Source organism: Euleptes europaea, chromosome 5, assembly GCF_029931775.1.
Source record: "Euleptes europaea isolate rEulEur1 chromosome 5, rEulEur1.hap1, whole genome shotgun sequence".
Taxonomy (NCBI): Eukaryota; Metazoa; Chordata; class Lepidosauria; order Squamata; family Sphaerodactylidae; genus Euleptes; species Euleptes europaea.
In genome coordinates this window covers 37,453,542-37,471,523 of record NC_079316.1, presented here as the reverse complement: position 1 = coordinate 37,471,523, position 17,982 = coordinate 37,453,542, and the positions used below count along the sequence as shown (strand labels likewise).

Genomic DNA, 17,982 nt, shown 5'->3' with positions numbered 1-17,982 from the left:
GAATGCTAATATTTCTACAAGTACAGTGACCTCATATATTGTGAAAAACTGTTTTCAAATTGTCCCTGCCCAGTGTTGTTACCTTTTTAAACTAGATCCTAGAGATGAGGATGCTGAGGGTTAATCCTGGGGTCTCATTTGTAAAACTGCATTTCAGCCAGTGAGCTGTGAGCCTTACTGATGATGAAGCCAGATAGAAAGCACTTGAGAAATTAGTAAGTTTTAAAAAGTCAAATTTCAGCATGGGCCTTGTACTAGTTTATAGTCCAATAAACTGCATATACATCTTTGCAATGCAGCAAGTGTAGATCACTGGTTAATTATACTTGTGGGTCACTTCTGAACTGTGAATATCTACAGCATCTATATGTCACTACAACATTTGTCTTGATTTTTCAGTGTTGCTCTTGTTCAACAAGTCACTGTTGATATACACAGTTCAACCAACCACTACTGGCAACTTCTTCAATCCAGGGTACAGAACTTCCGCAATTAAATGGCCTGGGGGCTAAAGTGCACCACCATGATATTCTCTGAGAAGTTGGGTCAACCCCTAAGAATGTAAAGCACCTCAAACACGACAAAAAAAGGCCTCTTTCTGTTCAAAGTGTCACTTGCAAGGTCAGCAACCATATCAGCATGCAGCTTTTGGCATAAGCATTCATGTTTCCAAACATTTGGAATTAATGGAGTGAACTGTACTACAGTCAGATGTGGCCTGAAAGTAGCCAACCTTGGCAGATGGTGACACTGTTTTCGACAACATGTATGTAAAACTGTAGCCACAATTCTTCAGAAGAGTAAGGAGCAACAGCTTTCCACAGAAGACAGCCCATAGCTTACAATGGCTATTTTGGTGATCCTCACCTTACACTCTCTGTATGTATTCTCACCTCTAAGGAATTATATCTGAAGAATTCTAATCACCTATTCATTTATTTCTTAAATCATATTAAAAGGGAAATCATTATGACAACTGCTAGCAAGAACTAGTTTCATAAGAAAAACAATAATGCTCTGTTCTGGGAAGGTTGTATGAACATTCTTCACCCACTAACATTTTACATGCCCAAGTGCAAGAAAAAAATACAGAATGAAAAATGTTTATCCCAACTCCCAAGTTGATTTATCTCATACAGTATAATTCTCATGAAAGTTACAAGAATCTGGTATGCATGTCTCATTCTCCAAACTTTAAAAAACAACACCATTTTCAGCGTAAGTTTTTTGTGCAATTAAATTATTAACCAAATTTTTAAAAAACACTTTCATTACAAGTTTTGCTTGCAATGAAATCATTTTAGATACAGCATGCAATTTTGTCATTGTTGATTGTCACCATTGTTCAGACAACTAATGCTGTTTTTAGGCATTGCAAAATGAACCAAACTGGTATATTTAAATACTAAGTATCTACAATGACTCCTAACACTAGTTTAGAAACACCTCTGTCTTGAAAGTACACAATCAACTACTTCAGCGCAACTGTGTTTTTGAAGCTGAGTTTCATGAATTGACATTATGGAAAACCTCCAGCTGATCTGCTGAATCTCAAGAATGTTTACTTGGAAATAAACATTACTCTTTTTAATGTGGCTAATTCTGACTAAACAGTTAGGACTGTGTGTCAAGAACCTTACACTTTTCAGTTTAAAATGAAAATTTTCTTTAAAAGATAGAGCTGTAGGTTGATCAAATGCTGACAGCGATAGTTAGTTCATTCATGTAAACAGGTGTAGCAAGTTTCTTTGTAAAGGCAATAATTACATGCCACTAGTTTTCTTAATCAAACATAACAAAATACTTTTGCTGAGGCCTAAAAACCAACAGCGCAACTAGGTATCTCCTTTTAGCCATATACATTGAGATACATATAGTCAAATATTTTGGTTATCAATGACAGACTAAAATACCTAGAAAAAAATGTAACATATCACAAGTCACCCTGCTGAGGATTGTCTTTATGTCCATTTGCTTTTAGGCTCCAGCTGAATCAACTGTTAGGAGAGACACCAGGCAATTTAAAACATAAATAATCAGGAAAATTCCTCCCAAATGACAACTAATGCCATAGCGAGCATTAAACCCAAGGCCTGATGTGAAAAAAAGAAGTATCTGTTGTTGCTATAAGGGGTTTGATCTTGGATGGTAAAAACCCTACACTTTGGTTTTTCTGACGCTGGGGACCCAAAACAAAACCCACAAGTTCGGCAAAGGCAAGCCAGCTTGTCCAGTCGGCTGAGTGAAAGACAACATGTACACGGCCTTAGGGGATTCCCCCCCCCCCCGCCGCCCCAGCTTTTAAAGGGCTTTCAGGCGCCGCTGAAGTCTTTTCCCAACGAAAACAAACAGCGAAGCGGCAGCACGCCGGCCATTGTCAAGGGCCTGGGAGAAGCCTCGCTCCCCGCCAGATCCCGCTTGCGGGGGGAGGGCAGATGGCGGGCCCGCCAGCCTCCCTCTTCCCTCCCCGGGACAAGAGCCCGAGTTTCCCCCCTCGTCTTCGCCGGCGGTGACAGCCTCCCCTTCCCTCGATGGCGGCCCAACGTCGGTGCGCCAGCCGCCTTCCCGAGAGAGACTCGGTGACAGGCCAGGGTCGGGGGGGGGGGAGAGGAGAGAGAGAGAACAGCAGTTTGCCAGGCCAGGCCGAGGCCGGCGGCTCGCCTCGTCTCCTGTAGGCCGGGCCCGCGACGTCGCCTCCTCCTCCTCCTCCTCCCTCACACTCACCGGGAAGGCTCGGATCCGCATCTTGGTGTCCTTCCGGCTGCCCGTCCCCTTGCTCAGGTTCGACATCTTCGGGCCCGGAGGGAGAGGAGCCCCCTTCCTGAGGGGAGGGGGGGAAGGGAAAGGGGTCGGGGAGAAGCCCCCCCTCTAGGCGGCGACCTTCACTCCGGGCGGCGAGCGAAGAGGCGAGGCAGGCCCAGGAGGCGGCAGTCTCGCGTCTCAGCCTCCTCGGCGGCGGCTCCCTCAGCCTCCTCCGCCTCCTCCTCCGCCGCCGCCGCGATGGCGGCCAAACATCGCTCAGTGCGCAGGGCCGAGCAGCCCCCCCCCTTCCTCCTCCCCTCACACAGAGACACAGACAGATCCGGCGGGGGCGGCGGCGCGCGAGAGAGAGGGAGGGGGGAGGGAAGAGGAAAGGGGAGGAGCGCAGCCGGCAGGGAGGAGGGGTGAGGGGGAGTCGAGTGGAAGCGCGGGAGGGAAGGGGGGGCGGGCCGGCAAATCTCGCGAGAGCCCCCCAAGCAGAGACGACAGGGGTGGGTAGGTGGGCGGGCGGAAGGGAAGGACTGTTTTCTTTCTTTCAGTTGGACCTCCCCAAAGGAGGGGGGAGGGGGAGAGCGAGCGAGCGAGCTGTTGGCTTAAGAGAAAGGAGGCGGAGGCGAAGGGGAGAGGTTTGTGGACACGTGATCGAAGGGCGGGGGAGGGGCTAGTTCGTCGCCGTGCCGCGCGGCGTTCGGTTGGAGTCGAGCTCGCGTCGGGCTAACGCGCGTCCGGATGCGCGCATGTCTACGCGTGGGCGGTGGGTCAGGATAATAGCGACACGCAAGCTGGTTGAACGCTGCCCGTCGGAGGCCTTTTGAGCCGCAGGTCGTGTGGAACTTGAAGAATAGGAGAGTCGATCTGTTAGTGGTTTGGTCGACAGCTGGGGTTAGGAGGGAGACCCGGAAGTTTCCGTGGTTACCTTGAGCCCCTTGGAGATTCCGCCTAACCTGTCTCACGGGTGGTTGTGAGGATAAAATGGAGGCAGGGAGAATGGGTCCCCATTGGGTATGTATTTATGGAATGAATAAACAAACCCTTTTCTGTTCAAGGCCAACTTCGGAGGTGTTGGCCTGCACTGAAAATGTACTTTGGGTGTCAACAGAAGTTAAGAACATTTAGTTAACAACTGGAGCTTACTGTAAACCACTGGTTCCCAACCGGGGGTCCATAAGAACTAAATTACGGTCCGCAAAACAAAGTTATAAACCCATAATAAATTAATATTTTCAATTAAAAGCTCTCTATTATAAAAATATATATTCAAATATTATTCTAAGTTTAATGTTTAACAGTTAAGATTAAAGTTTATTTTCAAATTCTCAGAATTTTTATTTTGACCCTTGGGGTCCCTGCACCGAACAAAAAAGTCCTAGTGGTCCCTGGTCAAAAAAAGGTTGGGAACCACTGCTGTAAACTGATACCTTTGAAAGTTTACAGTGGTAAACATCTAGCACAATTTTACTCCCTCCCCCTTCTTTAATGGACTGGAGACATGGTTCTATTATTTCCATTTAAACCTCACAAGCCCTGACCTGGATGGCCCAGGCGAGCCTGATCTCGTCAGATCTCAGAAGCTAAGCAGGGTCGGCCCTGATTAGTATTTGGATGGGAGACCACCAAGGAAGTCCAGGGTTGCTGTGCAGAGGAAGGAACTGGCAAACCACCTCTGTTAGACTCTTGCCATGAAAAGCCCCCAGAAGGGGTTGCCATAAGTCGGCTGCGACTTGACGGAACTTTACATACATACATAAACCTCACAACAACCCTGTGAGCTAGATCAGAAAGTGGTTGGCCCTTGGGTGAGAAAGGATTGGAAGTATAGCTACTATTAAGCATGATTGTGTCAATACAAACCCCCACATGACAAAGCAATGGGAGAAAACCCAGCATCATCAGGCGGTGAGATTTCTTTATGTTAATGAACCTGTAATTTCCCAGGGACCATTTCTGGCACATTAGTAGCTCAGTGTTATGCACAATTACTCCAATTTAACTCCATTGAAATTAATGGGCTTAGAGCTGGATAACTGCACAAGATTGTGCTGTAAATCATGCATCAATTGATTGTGCATTTTGAGAGAATCTGCTTGCAAGGACTGATAAGCTTTTAAATTTGTTTTCAAACTGCTAGTCTTGATGCATGCAGCTAGGTACAGGTCACACAAATGACTGTAACTGTAATAAGGAAGGACACTTTATAAATAACAAAATTTGCTACCCGATTGTGAGCACACCTTTCCAAAAGTTCTGGACTCCTGTCAAGAATGTAAACATACAGGAGCCAGAAAGTTTTCAGTCTGTATCAAAGAAGAGCCGCTACTTTGTGCTTTCACAGCATGACCTCTATCAGTAGGAGCAACATTCTTAGGACAAAGCTACACGGGATTTTTGTGAGAGTTGGAACCAGGCACTACACAACTGCAGGGAATCGCTTTTTAAAAAATAAAGGAGAGCCCAAATGGGCCGGAAACACCATCTTAGGTGGAGGAAGGGCTCCTACTCCCCCACCAGATGTTTTCCCATGCTAAAACAGTGTTGGGGGAGTTCTTCCCCTGTCTTTTCTGCTCCAAGAGGAGTATTCTGTCCATGCGGAGCTGCAAAAATAGGAAAACAAATGTCTTTTGGGGGGATGCAAGAGCCCTTCCTCTACATCCAATGATGTTTTGAGCCCATTTGGGCTCTCTCTTATTTTTAAAAAGCCATTCCCTCCAGACCTAGATCTTTAAAAACACAGATGTGTAATTTGGCACTTAGAGGCACAACATTCCGTCCTGAGTAGTGATACTGTGGGTCAAAACAGATACAGTGAAGATCACAGTTCTTTGGCCATCTGCAAAAGGCAAACTACACACACAAGCAGCTCCAGATCAGATTGGAGACACAGTCTCTCAGTTTCCATAACTGAAATTGGGCTCCCCAATGGGAAAAAAAAACAAGAATAAGATTCTCGGTGCTTTAAGATGAAAAGAAGAGAGGTGGACTCGCAGTACCAAACCTGAAAATTTATCAAGCAGCAGCTCTAGTTGCAATCACGGAATGGATACAAAAAACCAGAAGACCGGTCGATAAGACTTGAGAAATCATGTTTAGATGGGGGATTTCATCATTGGTTGTGGAGAAAATAATAATTCCAAAAGACAAGGCTCAAGAAAACCTGACGTTCCAGTTATTCAGAAAATGGCAAGAATTAAAAGAAATTGTCAGTCCATCTCTTCCAGAGATGATGTCCCCCACAGAGGCATACTGGGACTGGAAAACCAGGCAGAAATTTGATTTTTGACTTATAAAGATCTAATTAACAAGCAAGGCAACATTAAGACCTTTCAAGACTTAACTGCTGATAATATCAAAATATCTTGGTTTCCATATATGCAAATAACTCACGCACTAAAAACTGAATATCTTCAGAAGGGGAAACCAAGAAAGCCAACTGAATTTGAATCCATAATAAGCAAAACTCAGGATCATTTACTATCTAAAATTTACAAAATGCTATTGGCATTAGAAACAGCCTCAGAACAAATAAAAGTTTGTATGGTGAAATGGATGCAGAACTTTGGTGAAATGGTACCTTTGCAAACTTGGGAAAAAATGTGGCAACAAGACATAAAATTTACGAGTTCCCAAACAATAAGAGAAAACTGGTATAAGATGTTTTACAGATGGCACTTTGCACCTAACTAAATATGTAAGCAAGCCAGACTAAAAACCTTCATCATCAGTTTGCCATGTTCATTTTGATAATAGAGAAAACAGCCAAGGGAAGGAAGGAGATGTGCTTGATTTAAAAAATATATATTTTTAAAGTTTTCATCCCTTGCAGTTGCAATTACAATCTTGAAAGTCTGACATTCTAAGCAGAGTTACACCCTTTAAGCTCATTGACTTCAATGGATTTAGAAGGGTGTAACTATACTGAGGATGGTACTCTTAGACAGTTCAGTAATTAGTCAAACAACAATCCCACATACATTTCATCTTCAGATTTTCTACTTATGTATTTTTCTTCTAGAAGAAGAAGAGTTGGTTTTTATATGCAAACTTTCTCTACCACTTAAAGAAGATAAAACCGGCTTACAATCACCTTCCCTTCCCCTACCCACAAAAGACACCCTGTGAGGTAGGTGGGACTGAGAGCTCTAAGAGAGCTGTGACTAGTTCAAGGTCACCCAGTTGGCTTTATGTGTAGGAGTGGGGAAACCAACCCGTTTCACTAGATTAGTGTCTGCCACTCATGTGGAGGAGTGAGGAATGAAAACCAGCTCTCCAGATTAGAGTCCACCACTCCTAATGTTATGGAGGTATTTTAGATACTTTAAAAGATATGAATCTGTTATCATGAACATGAGGCATTCACAGCATTTGGAATGGGCAGCCCATTCCTGAAGGAGGGGTGCAAAGCTCCTTTGGAGCCGGCGTGACTCCACTCTGGTGTAGGTGCCACCTTATCATGGAATAAGGTGGCATCTACGCCAGCTCAGGGGCAAACATGCCGGTGTCTGGGCACTGCCGGCCTTCGCTGCCAGCACAGCCATGCAAACGGCTTGCTTTGGCCCAGGGAATGCCCCCTTGAGCAGAGGCAGAGCTACGACACCTTTTTGGTGGTGCAGCCTCGCGGTTTTCAATGGGGCATTCCCCCCCTTTTGTCCTTTTTTATTTTAAAAATGCTTTTTTTGGTCTCCACAGTGGCCGGGAAGCCTCTGAGGAAGCGGCACAGCTACGCCTCTCCCAGCCGCCACAGATCTACCCCCCTTCAGGATTGCACTCAAAGTCATGTGGCTGGGTTGTAAGACTACATTTGTTTGCCTCCATAAAAAAACTGTCAGCCTACAGCGCATTTGTATAACAAGTTATTCAGGCTTGTAAATATGACCGTAAACACTTAATTATAGATGAGATCATAAATACTGATCAATATAAATCTACTTTAGTTAAATAGGCCTTGCTTCCTAACAAGGATGCTAAACCCATATCTAATTCTGAAGTAGGTCGTGAATTATATGATCACTAGACCTGCAAAATGGAGCTAGGGACTGACGGGGTTTCTCTACAAACTTGAATGAAATGTTAGATTTCCAGAAAAATCTGAAATTTAACACACACAACCCTCTCTAAAATAATATAAGCAAAACCTGTAGCTTTAAGAAGACTGCCTACTGAGCTCTCAGTGGAGAGTTGCTTGGCAACCACAACATTGCTGAGCCTTCGAAGCCTTGGTTTCTGTAAAGAAAAGCCGTGGGGGTCAGTAGAAGAGGACTGGGAGGACAAAACAATTCAGGACAAACTCCTGCCTCTCTCCCCTGTTATGTCCCTTGATATAGGTGAGCTCACCAGACTTGACATCCATGATACAATTTTTGGAACTCGATCAGACTACTCCTGGGGGGAAAGGCTGCCAGAGGGAGACAAGGAGGGAAAGCTGAAAGGGGGGGCAGGTAAAAGGTTGTCTGGTGGGTAGAAAGGAGAGAAGGGAGCAGAAAAAGGGAAGAGACTATGGGGCTGCTGGGGAAGGGAAAAAGAAATAGTGGGGGAAGGAATACAAGGGGAAATGAGATGTCCCTTGCAAGTCCCCCACAGGTCTTATTTATTTACTTCATTTATACCCCACCTTTCTTTGTAATGGTGGCCCAAAACAGCTTACATGGTTGTCCTGTCCTCAATTTTATCTACACAACAACCCTGTGAGGTTGAGAGTATGAGGCTAACCCAAGGTCACCCAGGAAACCTTTATGGCACACTGGCTATTGAACCTGAGTGTCCCAGCTCCTAGTCGAAAACTCCAACCACCGCACCACACTGACTCTCCATTAAATCTAATTTTATTTAAATTAATGGGTTTAAACATGCATCATTAGGTGCAGGGTTGCATTTTTTTTTGTATGAGTTTATTAGGTTAATAAACTCTTCTGTAAAAATCTGAGGAATGGCAAGAAGGTTGGAATGAGAATTGCACCCTTTTACAGTACAAGTTAAGTTTCCAAGTACTTCTCCTATTCAAAAAGGCATTTTCTTCATCTAGAAAACCCCAATACTTAGATTGCAATCCTAAACACACTTTCCTGGGAGTAAGCTCTGTTGAATAAAATGGGGATTACTTCTGAGTAGACCCACTTAGAGCAGCTTTTCTCCCTCGAAGGAACTGGCCTTAATAATGCATCTTCCTTACAGGTTAACTCCCCATAGGATCAGCACCTGTATCTTTAAGAAACAAATGCTCTCAGTGGCCATTGCTAAGCAACCAAACAGTATTGCCTTTGTCATTAAAAGGCAGAGGTAGGAGATAGGGCTCTTTCCAGGGCTGTTTTAGCTTTGAGGCCTCATCAGAGTAAAAATTGATTTAAAAATGTTTCCTGAAGATTTCTCCATTTCCTGACTTAGAATATTCACTTCCTCACAGATGTCCAGCTTGCTTATTGATTTATATCATATAACATCAAATTTCAACAATATTGATTTATATCATATAACATCAAATTTCAACAATAAAATATGGAAACCACATATCAGTCCTAACCAAAATACCTGTACTTCTGTGTTTTTGGGTTGTTTTTTGTGTTTTTTTGCTTGACAGAACATTTTTATACTAAGGATAAGGCAATAATTTGTTTCTGTGTGCCAATCCAGGGAAGGGTGGTATAGGTGTAAAGCAAATGAGGTGTTAATAGGTTGTCAGGTTTAAATTGGTGACACATGGGGAGAGCTAATTTACTTACTGAAATTTACATAGAGGCTTCAAATTGTAAAAGGGTTTTGTAATGTGAAAATGTATTAAAGTCAACTGCATTGATCCTTCAGATATTGGAAGAATGGGATTGCAGGGCTTGGAAATACTGAGAGAAGGCTCTGGCAAATGTGTTTAAAGAGAGCAAGACAAAGAGAGCCTACTCAGAAACAGGTTCCATTTTATTCTATAAGCCTTCCTCCCGGGATTGCCGCCTAACCCATGATGTAGATGTTGGCTTTCTGTCAATAGGGAGTTGGGGACTTTTTGTGTGGGAGTGCAATATTATGAAACAGCTGAGGAACATCTTGCTATGTATATCACCTGCCAGAATATCATATGCTTTGGGTTAGTATGAAGTTTGAAACATATGCACAGATAACAATAAACCATGGCTTATGGCTTGATGAAACCTTAGGAAACAGCATTTTTTGAAATTAATAATGAAAACAAAAGAAATGAAACAAACTCCGATGTTCAAATCAGGTCTGTGTACAAACCAGGATTTGTTACTTTTGTTTATTGGGCAGACCCTAATGACTTATCACAACATCTGAATACAGCCATAGGTACCAAGAATCCATGTTTTAAAAATGCAAATTTTTCAATGAAAATTTTTCAATGAAAACGGGATTGTAGAAAGGGTTTAACAACTAGGATAGCCTACTGCTTGGAGGAGAGGGAGGAATCCTGTTCCTTTAATGGGCTGCTGAAACTTTTTATGGCATGGATATAAATAACATCATCTGGTAAATAAAATCCTATGATGCCTCTGTTAAAGGGATAGGACTTTTTTTTTCTCCAGGCAGCTGGCTATCCTATTAACAACTAATATAAGCTTTCAATTTCAATTTGTTACACTGCAGTTTTTCTTTGTTCCAAAAAATTGAATGGTAAGTCTTATAATAAAAGTGTTTATTTAGTGCAGAGGTCCTCAACGTGGTGCCTGTGGGTGCCTTGGTGCCCACCAACACCTTTTCTGGCACCCAGCAAGTGTTTTCAGGAAGTGGGTTGGGTCAGATAGGGCTTTTGCTCAGCAAGGCTTAGGGTTGCCAGGTCCCCCCTCTGGTGGGAGGTTTTTGAGGGATAGGTAGGGAAAGATCACGCATGCGGCTGTGCCGATGCGATTGCATCACTTCCGGTTTACAACCAGAAGTGCTGCATTGTAAGGGGACTTTACCCAGTTTGAGTGGTAAAAGGCCTCTTGCAATGTGTTTACACCCGGAAGTGCCGCATCGCAAGGGGCCTTTTGCCACTCAAACTTGTGATGAGGAGCTTCCGTTTTACAACCGGAAGTGACATGGCCCGGTGTCAGGCGCGTATGCACGTGTTGTCAGAAACACAAGCATGTCATAATATTGTGACAGACAGCTGGTCAGTAAGAGCTGTCAAATACCTGTCAGATCAGCAGGATCTGGGCTGATGCAAGAGGCTGCAAGAGCCTGGAAGCAGCAGTATGAACTGGAGTAAACCAGATATGGCCAGTAGGATGATGTAACTCTGTGGGTGTTAACAGCAGGTGGCCTGATAGATATCTGGAGGTAGAAATGTATATAAGTAAGTAGAATGTAAAGCTCAGTGTTGGAGTATATGCTGGATGTATTGGTGGTCGGGAAGCTATTGTCGGGAGTGAGGGTTGTTTTATACACTGAAAATAAACTAAGCACTTTTATAATAGCTGGAGTCTGGTGAAGTGTTTTGGATCAACTGATAACCCGCTGGCTTCCGCGATAGGCCTGGTGGCAGGCATTCATGCACGTGTTGCCCACCGACCCTCACCTGGTCGACGGGCAGCCAGGTGGATTGGCAGGGTTTGCCCGCCATCACCTGGCACTTGGCAACCCTAGCAAGGCTTCTGATTGACTATTGGAGATTTGATTGGCTATGCAGATTTTTTGATCATAATAAATGCTGATGGTGATGGTTTTGGCAGTGACAGTCTCCACAGCACAAGGATCTACATTGTGTTACTGAAATTAAGCTGTTGCAAACATTTTGTGGCTGCCTCCTGTGGTGTGCCCAGATGTGCCCGCAGGGTCAAAAAGGCTGGAGACTCCTGGTTTTGCTATGTGTGTGTGTATGTGTGTGTGTGTGTGTTTTGCATGTTAATGGAGACAGAAACAAATAAAAAGCTAAGAATATTTCAAAATCTTTGAAAAGAACAACACATTAAATCAACAAAAATATGTTTTTCTAATGGTAATTTCTGAGCAGCACGTTCTTATTCCCTGCAGTCAAGGCCAATGTAGCTAACTGCCTAGAGGCTGTCTTTAGTATGAGAAGAGTTGACTTAGGGTGGGGGGAGGTAGTTCGGAATTTCCTGCATTGTGCCGGGGATTGGACTAGATGACCCTGGTGGTCCCTTCCAACTCTATGATTCTATGACATATACAATTTAAATATAATGTTCTGTGTGATGAATTCATGCAGATTGAAAATGCCTGGAGTCTGTTTTCTCTCACCTTCAACATGGCTTTCAACATCATTCTCCACTAGGGTTGCCAGCTCCGGGCTGGGAAATACCTGGAGATTTTGGGATGGAGCCTGAGGAGGGCAGGGTTTGAAAAGGGGAGGGACTTCAATGCCATAAAGTCCAATTGCCAAAGTGGCCATTTTCTCTAGATGAACTTATTTCTATCAGCTGGAGAACAGTTATAATAGCAGGAGATCTCCAGCCACCACCTGGAGGTTGGCAGCCCTATTCTTTTGTCTTCCATTTTTCTTCACACATTGACTCAGTGTGAGGTAGGTGAGGTTCAGAGAGGCTGGCTAGCCTAAGGTTACCTGGCGAGCTTCTGTGGCAGAGTGAAGATTCAAATGTGGATCTTCCAGATCCTAGTCCAGTACTCTAACCACTAGAATGTATGGTTTTGCATGAAAAAGTGGACTTCAAGCTTGCAAAACTGGATGCGTATCTGCCATTCATAGGTCATGACCGATGAAAACATTCATTTGGCTGAAGTGCATACTTACTTGTTTGTGAACCAAGTCTGGCCATTATACATATCTTATTCAAAGCCTGACTTCCTGCTACTTGTTCGAGTCTAAGGGCGTATATGAACTACTTATATTAAGCACCCCTAATGAATTCATTTGTTTTTTTAGTACATTTCTCAAGCACCTTTTGGTCAGTCTTCCTTAGTCTGGACTTAGAGAGCTAATGTAGTTGTGATTAAGAGCAGTGGTCTCTAACCTGGAGATCCTGGTTTGATTCCCCATTCCTCCACACGAGCAGTGGTCTCTAATCTGGTGAACCGGGTTGGTTTCCCCAATCCCCACTCCTATACATGAAGCCATCTGCGTGACCTTGGGCTAGTCATAGTTCTCTTCGAACTCTCTCAGCTTCACTTACCTCACAAGGTGTCTGTTGTGGGGAAAGGAAGGGAAGGAGATTGTAAGCCGGTTTGATTCTCCTTGAAAGGTAGAGAAAATTGGCATATAAAAACCAACTCTCCTTCTCAACAGATCATGCAGTGATCCATTACAGTGTCTAGGGTGAATTACAATTTTCATGTAGCTTCACCCTCAACTCAATTATCTTCAGTTTGGGTTAGCAACCTCCAGCTGTGGCCTGGAGATCTCCTGGAATTTCAACTTCACTAGGTGACAGAGATCAGTTCCCATGAAGAAAATGGATGCTTTGGAGGGTGGACTCTATGTCATTATACCATAGGGTTGCCAACCTTCAGGTAGCGGATAGGAATAATCAAACAGGCAGCACTAAAGCTCGAAACTAAGTAATTAAACTCTCACTAAATGAAACTTATGCAAAATACTACTATAATTGCACCGTGCAAAGTGTCAAAAATCTACACCACAATATATATCAAAATGACAGGAATTGTACACTTATATGTAAACCATCACTCACTAACTGTCTACTCTTCTAATAATCTGTGTTCTCCAAAACGGTTCGCTAAAAGAATCTTTCGGAGGCGAATGCAGAAATCCAGGTAGCAGCTGGAGATCTCCTGCTATTACAACTGATCTCCAGCTGATAGAGATCAGTTCCCAGGGAGAAAATGGCTGCTTTGGCAATTGGATTCTACAGCATTGAAGTCCTTCCCCAAACCCTGCCCTCCTCAGGCTCCGCCCCAAAAACCTCCCGCTGGTAGCGAAGAGGGACCTGGCAACCCTATTATACCATGCTAAGGTTGCTTCCCTCCCCAAATCTTGCTCTCCCAAGACTCCACCCCCAAATCTCTAAGAATTTCCCAACTTGGAGCTGGCAACCCTAACAGCAGAACTGAGCTTTGTAGCAATCCTAAAAGGAGTGAAAGAAGTAAGAAAAGAGAGGCTATGGGGGCTTTCAGGAAAGGAATAGAGGAAATTGGGGTGTGTGTGCAATGCCTCTTGCAAGACTTTGCAGGCCCCCCTTGTACAAACATAACTGTGATTTTACATGTTCATCTGGAGCCCTGCTCCATGTGCCTGTGCTGAAAGAAGTAAAGCAGGTAGCCACATGAGACCAGGACTTTTCAGCCGTGTCACCCTGATAGTGGACCTCTCTTCCCTAAGAAGTTCACCTTGTGTTTTATGGCTTTATTTTTATGAAATTAAAATGTAGTTTTATATTACATTAGTCACCTTGTGTGCTTTACTGCAGAAAGGTTAGCTAAAAATTGCTAAATAGATTACTCTTGCAAGTTTTAGGTGTTCCCTAGAAAAGCAACTACGTAACAAATCTTGTTCCATTATTGTCCTGATATATGCTAATGGTAAAAAAGTTATAATGTGGAGTTCTCATATGTGGATGAAGGTACAATCCTGTCTATAAAAAGTCAGAACACTTAAAGCTATGGGTACTTGGATTATTGAATTCAGTGGGGCTTAGTTCTGAATTTACAGGTACAGGATGATGGTGCAAGTTTCCTCATTATATGCTGGACATGTGCTCATCATTTTTATTGGCACATCTTGTCCTTGTTTCATTGACTCACTCTGTCAGGATGAACCAAGCCAGGTTGGAAAAAAACCATCTTCCATCTTGTTCTGCTAGATCTTGTTCTGCCAGATGTCCAACTTATTGTGAACAGTTCCTGGTGGCCTGCTGCCATTTGGTATACCTTGAAAGAAAACACTTGAGATTACAAAGTTGCTATAATTATTGCATTATACCATGACACATTTTGGAAACAAGTCTAGCCAGAGAAACAATGTGACATTGAAACACATGGGTGGAGTTGGGTGTTAGCATACTAACCTCCATGATTTCCTATCACAGATGTTTCTGTTTCATTACCATCTCTCTCACTGCATGAACGCTCAGTTCAGCTACAGCAGCCTTATACCATTCTTGGGCCAAATTAGAACACAGCCATCAATCTGTTTTGCCTTGAAGGGCCATGTTCTGGGGGGGAACCGAATATTGGAACTGAGGAACAGACTCATATACTGAGCATATGGTGTAGCTAAACATCTAAGATGAATAGAACTGAGAGGAAGAAGGTTGCATACCAAGGGCAGAAAAGTGACTTCCTGACTTGAAGCAGGAGGGGGCAGGCAAGAACTTGGTTTGTAATCACAAGTCCTGTATAAATATGAAAACAGAGAGTGAGTATCTCTCTAATACACTTGTCCAGTCTTTTGGATCACTGCTCATCGCAGACTCCACCATGTTATTTGCCAGCAGACTGCAAAGTTCCTTATGGTAGGTATGTCTATAAAAACATATCTTTTTTTGCTCAAAATGCATGTGGAAGAGGTCAGTTTGCCAAGACAGGGTGGTTGCATATAAACAACCAGGCTATCCTAATGTGCCCCAGCATCATGTCCCACTGAAGGACTCGTTTGTCATTTGATTCTCACCACAATGTTTAGGTTAAAGAATGTTTTTCTGGGACACACCCATACATGAAAATGTATTAGAGCTATGGTCTAATCATGTATCTGACTATCCAGAATATATGGTTAATTAGAAGTCTGCATGAACAGAAAGGCTATTTGCAGGAAATAGCATATAATAGGGCTACATGAAATGCAAATCACTTTGAATAACCAATAGAGCAATTTTAATCCCTGTTTTGAAAGGGTTTAGGATACCAGCTGAACCCTATGCCAGTTTAATAGCTAGATATACTAGGATCTCAAAGGTATGCTAGCTTTTTTGGAGATATGTAAACACTAGGGTTGACAACTCTAGGTTGGGAAATTCCTGGAGATTTGGGGGTGGAGCCTGGAGAGGGTGGGGTTCGGGGAGGGGAAGGTATAATGCTGTACAATCCGTCCTCCCAAGCAGCCATTGTCTCCAGGAGAACTGACTTTTGTCACCTGAAAACTGCAATTCCAGGGGATCTCCAGGTCCCACCTTGAGGTTGACAACCCTCGTCAACACCAGATCACTGTAAATCTGACATTGGCATAGAATTGGCCAGCATTATGGATATGTCAAGGGTGGAGTGTGGGTCAGTTTCCTACACTACTGGAGCCCAAGTCCCACCCCAGCACCAGAGTAATGTTACGCCAGCAACAACTCAGGGAAACCAAGGCTCCAACTAAGCTCTATAAACTAAGCTCTCCCAAGTACTATATAAACCCAAGCAAAGACACCCACAGGCCAAATGATAGAATGCATGGCATGGGGCTGCTAGGGTTGCCAGCTCAGGGTTGGGAAATACCTGGAGATTTTGGGGGCGGAGCCTGAGGAGGGCAGGGTTTGGGGAGGGGAGGTACTTCAATGCCATAGAGTTCAATTGCCAAAGCAGTCATTTTCTCCAGGGGAACTGATCTCTGTTGCCTGGAGATCAGTTGTAATAGCAGGAGATCTCCAACCACCTCCTGGAGGTTAGCAAAAAAACAAACAGGAACTGATAGCAATGGTCGTTTATGGAAAGCAATAAAGTAGGCAAAACACAACGACAAAAATACAGCGTAATGTCCCGAAATAACAAACAAACAACGAGCAGGCATACCTGGTGAAGCATCTACCCGAGAAACTGAAAGCGGCATGTAACAAACGTGATGGATGAGCAAACTTGTAGCATGGTCCCGGAAGATAAGTAAAAGGTGTTGACTGTGTCTCCAAACAGATCGTAGCGTCGCCTGTAGCCTGCTGCCAAATAATAATCCACAACAGGATGGATAAGTTGTGATGACCCGAGATAGGAGCCCGGTGCAAATCCTATTTCGCAGGATGCTTTATCTATCAGGATTAATGCAACGGATGTGCATCTATCACGTTGCTGTGTGACAACATCTTAGTATGAGTATATGGAAGGATGGTTAGATACATACCTGTGTGACCTGCAAGAACTCTTTACCTGTTGTATGTGAAACAGGTTGGAGCCTTGGTTTCCCTAGTCATAGCACTCTTGTGCTAACTTGATTTAGAACTCTGATAATTCTGGATGTTGCATGCCTCCTGCTAATGCTTTCGTGTTGCTTTTCCAGCTGCCGGCCTCCCTTCAAGGCCTAATCTTTCACATTATTCAGAGGAGGTAAGGGAGGCCTTTTATCAATTGCTGTCTGAAACCCCTGTGGCATACTGCAGGGCAGAAAAGAAGCCACAATTCTCTTTACATTCCTGAGAGTCTGTGGTGATCTTTTTTCAAGCCATTGCTCCTCTTTGAGCTCCTTTAACTTCTGTCTGGCAAAGCCTTGCTCACTTAAGTGTCTGTTTTATTTATGCCCCACTGAATCTATTTCTCAGAAGACCAGGTTGAATTGCCTTGGGGAGAGGGGGTTGGCTTGTTTTTTCTTAGCCTTCAGTGGAAGAATCTCCTTGGAAGTGTTACATGGAAGGAAGCCTTCTTGGAAATATCCTTTCATGAAGCCCCTCATGGGTTCATGAAACCCATCTACCATGTATACATCTACCATTGTATACATAGTAAAATAAGTTTATACAAAAGTGTTTAATGTTAGAGGAATGCAAGTGTGATGCCACGGACCGTACAGAATTAAGGACAATGAATGGATTACACTAAATATATTTTAAAAATGAGTTGCCAACCCGGCAAAACAAAATAAATCAAGCATCTCAGTTTTGCCATTTATTCATTTAATTCTGAACATGACATCAGAATGCGGACCAAAAACTCTGCAAAAGGGAGCTAGGTACTGTAATAGAAATGGTTTCTACAAACCTGAGGGAATAACCACATTTATAGAAAAATCTTGAATTAAGAAAAAGAGGGGGATAAAATTTTAAAAGGTTTTAAAATGCTATTTTCTCACAAAATTACCTAATTGAGATCCTAGCAACCATTTTCGATTACCTAGACCAAAGCTTCTTAAACTGTTGGTCACAACCCCATATGGGGCCGCATAACTGAATGTGGGGGTCGCGAAAAATTTGGCAACAGTATAAAGTTCTTTATGATTTGTTATCAGTAAATGTTTGATTTGTATACCTTTATCCCATATATATCCCCTGTATACCTATATCCCCGGTGGCACATAAAAATTTCTTGGGCGAAAAGGGGTCGTGAGTGGAAAAAGTTTAAGAAGCCCTGACCTAGACAACTGCAGACTACCGTGGTTGCCTAGAGAATCCCAAATGGCTA

General features: G+C 43.4%; 1 protein-coding gene across 1 annotated transcript in view; it reads right to left on the bottom strand.

Annotated features, from left to right (window-relative positions):
• CUL3 (cullin 3) overlaps positions 1 to 2,854 on the bottom strand; it is a 56,890-nt gene extending 54,036 nt beyond the window's left edge. The window contains exon 1 of the mRNA XM_056849375.1: positions 2,725 to 2,854. Within this exon, the coding sequence (XP_056705353.1) occupies positions 2,725 to 2,790 (66 nt within the window). The 5' untranslated portion in view covers positions 2,791 to 2,854. The remainder of the gene's footprint in view (positions 1 to 2,724) is intronic.
• Positions 2,855 to 17,982: the final 15,128 nt, after the last annotated feature.